At 34.8% G+C, this 9,521-nt stretch overlaps 3 protein-coding genes across 3 annotated transcripts; all 3 read left to right on the plus strand.

Moving 5' to 3' along the window:
* Positions 1–438: 438 nt before the first annotated feature.
* LOC120578402 (putative Peroxidase 48) lies at positions 439–2,925 on the plus strand. The gene is made up of 5 exons (XM_039831093.1): positions 439–692; positions 1,462–1,546; positions 1,663–1,857; positions 1,976–2,139; positions 2,350–2,925. The coding sequence occupies exons 1-5, from the start codon at positions 439–441 to the stop codon at positions 2,855–2,857; spliced, it is 1,206 nt and encodes a 401-aa protein (XP_039687027.1). The 3' UTR covers positions 2,858–2,925.
* Positions 2,926–5,127: 2,202 nt separating this feature from the next.
* Positions 5,128–7,096, plus strand: LOC25487245 (putative Peroxidase 48). Its single transcript, XM_013609127.3, has 4 exons — positions 5,128–5,614; positions 5,796–5,990; positions 6,109–6,274; positions 6,490–7,096. Exons 1-4 carry the CDS (start codon positions 5,252–5,254, stop codon positions 6,993–6,995), a joined length of 1,230 nt encoding a protein of 409 aa, XP_013464581.2. The 5' UTR covers positions 5,128–5,251; the 3' UTR covers positions 6,996–7,096.
* Positions 7,097–7,822: 726 nt separating this feature from the next.
* On the plus strand, positions 7,823–9,100 carry LOC25487246 (pentatricopeptide repeat-containing protein At3g53170). Its single transcript, XM_024777111.1, has 3 exons — positions 7,823–7,997; positions 8,141–8,186; positions 8,914–9,100. The coding sequence occupies exons 1-3, from the start codon at positions 7,823–7,825 to the stop codon at positions 9,098–9,100; spliced, it is 408 nt and encodes a 135-aa protein (XP_024632879.1).
* The last annotated feature ends 421 nt before the right edge of the window (positions 9,101–9,521 follow it).

Here is a 9,521-nt window from a genome sequence, read left to right on the forward strand (position 1 = left end):
GAGAATTTGGGAGATATTTGCTAATTTATATCTTCGAACATTATTGTATTATTATTTACTAAAGAATTCATCTAATATTCGTAATTGACAATTGTGAGGGTTGACCAAATAACTAACTAATTAATTACTCCTCAAGTCACTTATCAAAAAATAAATAAGGATCCTCCGGTCATATTTATAAGAGCATCTGATCTGATGACAAGCTTATAAGTTATAAGGAATTCAAACTTGGTTACATAAACTATTATGTGACTTATACAATGTACCATTACACTTTTTCAACTCAAGTATATTTTGCTCCAGCATTAATAGAAAGTTAAGAAACTTTTATGAAACTATATTTTCGTTGATTTTTTATCTGAAACATTTAATTTTATAAATTAATAAACTTTTAATTTGATGATACGGTAACTTATTTAAGTCACTTCAACTATTCCTATGACCTCCTTCATTCCCTTTTCTACAACTAGATTTCCCATTTCTGACATCAAAGTTGCATCAAAACATTCCGAGACTCGACCTTCTGCTACTCACAGTCTTAGCCAATCTGCAAGATCAACACCTCCCTCCTCACTAGTTATCACATCACAAGCACACCTTCCGGTTAAAAGTTCAAAAAGCATCACACCGAAAACAAAGACATCTGACTTGAAGGAAGGCATTGTCTTCTTGGAAGCAGTTAACTCCGGAACGTGATAACCTAAGACACAAGCATCAAGAATCTGTTCAATAGTATAGCCTGAGTCATAAGTCGATGAAGACAATAATCAACAACACATGCATTCATACCCGCGGTATCTAACAACACATTTGTAGCTTTAAGGTTTCCTTGAGGGACAGCTCGGTCGAAATGGAGATAGTTCAGGCCACGTGCTACATCGACTACTATTTTGATCCTTTGAGCCCATGTTGACGGTGGACCGTTTTTCCCCGGTCGATCTGAGAATTTCAACATATAGGAAAGTTCAAACTATAAATATTTAAGAATAATAGCAAAAAGATATAAATTGGTGAAACCATATATGTACCCAATCACACACAGAAACAATATATTTTAACTTAAAGTAAGAAAATATGGTATGTCTTGCAATATTATATGCACACAACGCAGGCCATAATGCACTATTGCTTGAGTGACAAACTTCTGATAAAAAAAATAAAAAAAAACAAGCTCCTGGAAAGTGAAAACCAAAATCTTGTCTAAGGCTCTATTTGGTCTTATATTTTACTTATCTTTAAAAGAAGTTAGGTCAAATAGCATTTTTTAAAAGATCTTAATTACAAAAAAAGCTTATCTTTTATATATTGGGATCAAGTCCATAAGTCCATAATTAAAGCATATATTAGAAGATGAATTACCCCTTAAGAAGATTAATCTCATGATCACTAAATACAACAAGGATACCCTAGTGAGTCCATTCCTATATAAAAAGAGTAGCAATATGCTAACTAACCATTCAGTTACAATTCCAACAAACCCAATAACTTCCTAAACAAGTCTTCTCTTTCTCTTCTTCGTCTCTTCTTTCATGATTGCTTCATCCAGGTAAATAAACTTAATCTTTTTTCATTCTTCTTTAATTCTTTATTAAATCATCTTCTTGCTTTCATAATGGCTTTGATTTGCTGTTCTAACTACTTGTGGTGGTGTTGCCAAATCAGGGATGTGATGCTTCCTTGCTATTGGAAGACTATGGTGATAGAAACGGTTCCTATGAGAAGCAGGCTATTCCAAATCAAACATTGAAAGGTTTTGACAAAGTTGACTTGATCAAGGAGGAGGTGGATCAAGCATGTCCCGGCGTTGTGTCTTGTACTGACATACTTGCTCTTGTCACAAGAGATTCCGTTCTTTTGGTTTGTTCCTAACACCTATAAGTTTATAACATATATCTTCTGTTGAAATCTCTTAATTCTGATGCATTTTCACTTTATTTATGCACCTATGATTTATTTATGGACATGGTCATCGCAGGGTGGTGGGCCTTTCTATCTAGTTTTAACAGGCAGACGAGATAGCCTGCAATCGTTTTTCCAGGAGGCAACTGATCAGATTCCAAGGCCTGACGATAACATTACGCGCGCACTGCACCTCTTCAATCTTAGAGGATTCAACGCGCATGAAACAGTCAGCCTCCTTGATAAATTACTTTACACTTATGCATTTATGAATATAATATGATAATGTATTATTTGTGGCTGCATTGCGAACTGTTGAGCCTGATGCAGCCTCAATTGTGGTCGCAAAGACATCAAAAACCCTGATGTCGTAGCTGAGATTGTGATCTCACGTAATTTTTCAAACCTTGAATAGGGTTAATGAGATCTGTTGGTTTCTGGATAATATACAGGAGGACACAACCTTGGAAAAATCGGTTGTGATTTCATTCAGCAAAGGTTGTACGACTTTCAAGGAACAGGGCAACCAGACCCGAGTATACCTCTCGATTTTTTCAGTCTGATGAGACTAAACTGTCCTGACTACAGTAAGAACAATATCAACAGCAACGGCACGTTTTCGACGTTTACAGTTTCAAAGCCAGTAAATGCTCATCACTCTAGTAGTGACAAAGGGATGTCATACATGCAAGCATTGTCATCTGCAGTGCCATCTGGAGCATATTTTGACACTCACTACTATCAGAGTTTGTTGAGAGGAAGAGGGTTATTGTTTTCTGATCAACAGCTGATGGCTCAAGAGAAGACTGCCAGATTGGTTTCTGCTTATGCTTCAGATGACGGATCAACCTTTCGGATGGATTTCGCAAGGGTTATGTTGAAATTGTCTAACCTTGATGTTTTGACTGGAAATCAAGGTCAGGTTCGTCTGAATTGCTCCCGTCTTGTAAACTCTTAAGTGAGTTGGTTCATATATTTCATTCTAGTTTAGCAAATTTGTTCTCTTCCTATGTAAGTTTCTCATACACATTTTAGGGTAGTTTTGGCCATGTAAAGTTACAGCTTTTACAGAATTTATTGATTTTGATGGCCATAATGTTTGATGAATACATACTAGTAAGCTACAGTCCATCATGGACAGAGTTGCGCAGATATAAGGAATCAACCTTCACGTCGAACTTTTTTTTTTTTTGAAAACTCGGTATCCGATCCAATTCACGTCGAACTTAATGTCTTATATCCTTATATCCGGTGTTATTTGAACCCAACTTTAAAGTTCAAAATAAGTGTATAATTGTTTTTTACATGTTCGAATGCATTTCGGAATTATGAATGTTTACTCTAGAATTAATTCTAATTTGAAGCTAAGATTTGTAGTGTTTGCTCCAAACATGATTTTTACACTTATATTTATTGTTCAACTCACTTTTATGTGAATTTATCCAAATATAAGCCATTTTACATTCGACTCAATTTTAACTAAAATCAATTTTTGTCATTGTAGAATCAAATACACACCTAGCTTTAGCTTGGGATGGTGTGAATGGAAAGAGATGCTCTTAGGATCTTGTTAACTTCTAATGAAAAGAGGCCCAACACAACTACATGGCCTAAAGCTGATAATGAAAGATTACCCTTATGCAGAAGATGGCCTTCTAATTTGGTCAGCAATAGAAAATTGGGTCTGCACCTATGTGAACAACAATGATAGAGTTAAAGCTTGGTATTCTGAATCATGGTGACCGAAATTGAACAACAATGACAATCTTGTCTCGGTCCTAACAATCTTAATTTGGAATGCATCTGCGCAACATGCTGCACTTAGTTTTGGACAATACCCTTGTGGAGGGTACATGCCAAATCATCCCCTGTTGATGAGAAGATAAATACCAGAAGAAAGTGATCCTAAATATGCAAGTTTTATATATGATCCACAAAAGAGTTTTCTCAATGCATTGCCTAGAAGATTTATACCAGAAGAAAGTGATGCTGAGATTGTTGAAGCGTTTTATGAATTCTCTGCTGAAATTGGAAAGATTGAGATGGTGTTTTGCCTTATGAATTATTTGCTCCTAGTTCTGGACCTGGTGTTGCATGCAGTGGCGTTATAAATAGTGTGTCCACATAAAAATATGTCTAAAGTAAATAAATGAGTCACATATCATATCACATTTTGGGAAGCATTATGGTTGGTTTGGTTTATTTATCAGTAATAACATTCAAGGGAATGCCTTCTAAGGTAACATTTTTGGTGTCGTGTGGAGCGGAGGTTGTTTGGACTAAGGAGCGACTATGTTGTGTTTGGCCTGCTGCTGTGCAGAGTCTGGTTTGCTGATGTGATGAGTTTGGTTTGATGCGGTTTTGTGTGCTCAACAGCTGTCATGAGTTATAATGATTAATGGGTGCTTTTGAGCCTTGTATGGCAATATGGTCTCTATTTGTAATTGTATGCTTTGTTTTGTTTCAATCCTCCGACAGGTACGGCTTGTTCAGGCGAAGAGTATTAGTAAAGTTGTAAGTTGTTTGGTTCTTGTAAAGTCTAGTGAAATGGTTTTCTTTAGCAATGAAAAAAAATGATGTATGCGGTCTATAATATAGATCACATACATAATTTATTAAATGAATTTATAAGGTTAATTTTTGCTTATAATAGTGATCGGAGGGTGTATTTCGTTTCCACTTCTACATTCTCCCAAAAAATTCTATTTATTAAGAGTATGAGATGATAAAAATTTCTACTTTTTGAGTAGACATATTTTTTTCGTTTAAGAAAGAACATGATGAAAATGATGCTTGTTAGAAAAGTGATAAAAAGGATGAAGATGTTAGATTTTATGGGTTTCTTTATTTTTAATAAAAAAAATAAAATAAAAAATAAAAAATAAGATTATCTCAGGTGAACTCTTAAATAAGATAGAGGACCAATATAAAAAATAAAATATTCAAATGTTACATATAAGAAAGATAAAGGATCTTTAAAGTGATTTTCCCAAAAAAAAATTAAAAACTATTGTATACTATCAACAAAACATATTTGACAACTCGCAGTAGTAATTCCATAACCCATCAATTTATTATTTTGATAGATCGAGTTCATAAATGAAAAATTGCGGGTTTGAATTTTAATAATACGAATAAAGGTGCATATGTTAGAAGATTACTTGCCCGTTAAGAAGATTAATCTCAAATACAAGGATGCCCTAGTGAGTCCATTCCTAGCTAGTTCCTTTCCTATATAAAAAGAGTATCAATCAATATGCTAACTAACCATTCATATTCAGTTACAATTCCAACCAACTCAATAACTTCCTAAACAAGTCTTCTCTTTCTCTTCATCTTCATCATCAAGAAAATGAGGAGATTCTTCATCTTCAACCCATGGATCATAGTTGCATTCATTGTATTCCTTCCTGTTCTTGTCTCTCTCAGAAACCCAAGAGGAGAACCTGAACCAGAAAACACCATAACACAAACAACTTCATCTTCTTCTTTCTCTCATACTTCTTTTCGTTCAGTCATTTTAGCAGCCAATACTTTTCCATTTGATTTCAATCAAAGAATCAGAGATGGTTCCAATCTTCAATATAATTTCTATAGGGATTCTTGCCCTCAAGCTGAAGATACTGTTCGTTCCGCTGTTACCGATATCTACTTTGATCATAGAGACCTTGCACCTTCTCTTCTTCGTCTTTTCTTTCATGATTGCTTCATCCAGGTAAATAAACTTAATCTTTTTTCGTTCTTCTTTAATTCTTTATTTTCTGCTTTGATTATATTTACTGCATAGGATAGATCTTTGTTTCATAATGATTTTATCTATGTTTACTAAATCATCTTCTTGCTTTCATAATGGTTTTGATTTGTTGTTCTAACTACTTGTGGTGTTACGAAATCAGGGATGTGATGCTTCCTTGCTATTGGAAGACAATGGTGATAGAAATGGTTCCTATGAGAAGCAGGCTATTCCAAATCAAACATTGAAAGGTTTTGACAAAGTTGACTTGATTAAGGAGGAGGTGGAACAAGCATGTCCCGGCGTTGTGTCTTGTGCTGATATACTTGCTCTTGCCGCAAGAGATTCCGTTCTTTTGGTTTGTTCCTAACACCTATAAGTTTATAACATATATCTTCTGTTGAAATCTCTTAATTCTGATGCATTTTCACTTTATTTATGCACCTATGATTTATTTATGGACATGGCCATTGCAGGGTGGTGGGCCTTTCTATCCAGTTTTAACAGGCAGACGAGATAGCCTGCAATCGTTTTTCCAGGAGGCAACTGATGAGATTCCAAGGACTGACGATAGCATTACGCGCACACTGCACATCTTCAATCTTAGAGGATTCAGCGCACAGGAAACAGTCAGCCTCCTTGGTAAATTACTTTACACTTATGCATTTATGAATATAATGTGATAATGTATTATTTGTGGCTGTATTGCGAACTGTTGAGCCTGATGCAGCCTCAACGGTGGTCACAAAGACATAAAAAACCCTGATGTTGTATCGTAATTGAGATTGCGATCTCACACATTTTTTAAAACCTTGAATTTGACTAATGATATCTGTTGGTTTCTTGATAATCTAAAGGAGGACACAACATTGGAAAAATTGGTTGCGATTTCATTCAGCAAAGGCTGTACGACTTTCAAGGAACAGGGCAACCAGACCCAAGTATACCTCTCGATTTTCTCAGTCAGATGAGGCTAAACTGTCCTGACAACAGTAAGAACAATATCAGCAGCAATGGCACGTTTTCGACGTTTACAGTTTCAAAGCCAATGAATGTTCATCACTCTAGTAGTGACAAAGGGATGTCATACATGCAAGCATTGTCATCTGCAGTGCCATCTGGAGCATCTTTTGACACTCACTACTATCAGAGTTTGTTGAGAGGAAGAGGGTTATTGTTTGCTGATCAACAGCTGATGGCTCAAGAGAAGACTGCCAGATTGGTTTCTGCTTATGCTTCAGATGACGGATCAACCTTTCGGATGGATTTCGCAAGGGTTATGTTGAAATTGTCTAACCTCGATGTTTTGACTGGAAATCAAGGTCAGGTTCGTCTGAATTGCTCCCGTCTTGTAAGCTCTTAAGTGAGTTGGTTCATATATTTCATTCTAGTTTAGCAAATTTGTTCTCTTCCTATGTAAGTTTCTCATACACATTTGAGGGTAGTTTTGGCCATGTAAAGTGACAGCTGTTACAGAATTTATTGATTTTGATGGCACTGGGTTGAAAAATGTTTACTTTAGTGTTGCAAGGCTGCAATAAATATAAACAAGTCAAAGTGTTCTGTTATGTTTTATTAAAACTTGGATTCCAAGGTATTGAAGTATATTTTTGTATAAGCTCCCTATTCAACTCTTACAATTAGAGATCAATAAATGATTCTTAGATATGATATTGCAAGTCACAACTGCTTCTGTGATGGTTCCTGTCCTATCCATAATGTTTAATGAACACGGTTGTGCAGATATAAGGAATCAACTTTCATGTCGAAATTAATGTCAAATGTAGGTTTTAATTTAAACTATATATGAAAATAAGAAAACTTGACACAAGTAATCAATATAATAAAAATAACGGATATAATTTAGCACCTAAATTAATAATTGGCTATAGGTCTACTCTATCCATTTTCATCCATCTTACTTGTATTAGCAGATTGGAATTGAGCAAGTATTTGGAGAATATAATCCTTTGTAACGGTTGTTATTTGCCTTGATGAGTAAATTATGAGTAAAGAGGAAGAATGAGACTAGAAGTTGGAATTGTATTATTTCTCCTTTTACAACTGTTTTCACAGTGCAAAATTAAAAAACTTATCTATTCAATGTCTATTTGTACAAAATTAAAAAACGGAACTGTAGTGCAAAATTAGCCTTGTCGATTTTATTTAGTTGAATGTGTTCTTGCGGATATGCCATATTTGGGCTTTGAATGTAACAATGTGACATATAATTCCATAAGTGATGGAGATGGTAAGGCTGGCATGTTTGAGACGATGGAGAATTCGCTGACAGATATGATTGAAAATGAAAACTGCCAACCATATGTTTTCATGCTGAATTCTTTGATAGGATCATATGGAAACGGTAAAGAAAATCGATACGATGGAGAATTGGTATGATGAATTTCAGCTAATGGGTGTAACGCCAGACATAAAGACATTCAACATGATGATAAAGTCCTAACAATTGTAACATATAACACCGTCATTTTACTTGATACAATAAAGGCATGGATGATAAAATAAAGGCTGTGACGGATTTCATGGAGAGGAGGTTTTTCGTTCCAACAGTTGTAACATATAACACCGTCATTTTACTTTATAAACACTCCAAAACTTTAATTCCATTCTTGCTGCAGGAGTGTGTCTGCGCATACATTTTTCTGAAAATGAGATTTTTTGGACACACTTTGGACTATACTTGTTTATATTTTCAAGGTAGATAAGTAGATAAGTACGATTGAAAGATATTTTCCTATGAGGGATATATGTTAGTTGGAATTGTATTATTTCTCTTTTTACAACTGTTTTCATAGTTGCTAGTAACAACCTGAAAGGCTGATTAAAAAACCAGAATTATGGGGTGGCATACCTGTGCAAAATTTGATGTGCCAATTATCAGTAGTAAAATCCTAAGGATATACAATTTTCAATCTTCTTGATGTGCCCCTATTATTAGTATTAGAACTCTAAGGATGTGCAATTTTCAGTCTGCATGATGTGCCCCAGTAACATTGTTTTGGTTCTATCTTTGTTTAGCGGAATAGTCAAATGTGATTATCAAACTTACGAATGATAGGTATGGAATTGTCGTATGATTCAAGTTTTGTAGCCAAGGCAGAAAGTACAATAAGCGGTGTCTTGATATCTGTAGTTTGGTCTTCTAACCACCTGAATGAACACAATACTACATTGTTGCTTGCTTTACGGTCCATTGTTATTATTTTGTAACTGGCTTTACTATGAAACTCATGTTAATAATTCACTGTTTCTATCTGCAGGTATCGCGCCATCACAAGTGCTTACTATCGTGGGGCAGTTGGTGCACTTCTTGTATATGATGTTACACGCCATGCAACATTTGAGAACGTCGATACATGGCTGAAAGAACTGCGAAACCACACAGATTCCAACATTGTTGTGATGTGTAATATTCCGAAAGAAAGTGAGATGCAAATTAGAAAATGACGAAAAAATGTAATATAATTTTTCATAGCATGTTAGACTCTCTATGTAATCTTAAAAGACAAGTTTCATGTTTCAATAGGAGCTGCTGGGTAAGCAAGTTTATTGCTATGCTGCATAGTCTATACTTTGTTAGTTGTTTTTGAAATGTTTTCATCTGCAAATTGATTAGAGTGTGATTAGTAATGGCCCTATTCCCCATTATGCTTCACAACCTTCTCATGCTTGGTCTATTATGTGATCATTTCATGGTCAAACCAATAAAAACTTTATGCACTTTTTAATATAAAGTATAAATTGCTTTAACTTAAAATTTAAAATTTAAATTGTATGTAACAATGCAAGCCTTTTAATTTCATTTTGGTTATTTATTTTAGTGACTACTATAAACCTTTTTTCCCTGTGTTCTATTCTTCTTGCCCAA

This window comes from Medicago truncatula, chromosome 2 (assembly GCF_003473485.1).
Source record: "Medicago truncatula cultivar Jemalong A17 chromosome 2, MtrunA17r5.0-ANR, whole genome shotgun sequence".
Lineage (NCBI taxonomy): Eukaryota > Viridiplantae > Streptophyta > Magnoliopsida > Fabales > Fabaceae > Medicago > Medicago truncatula.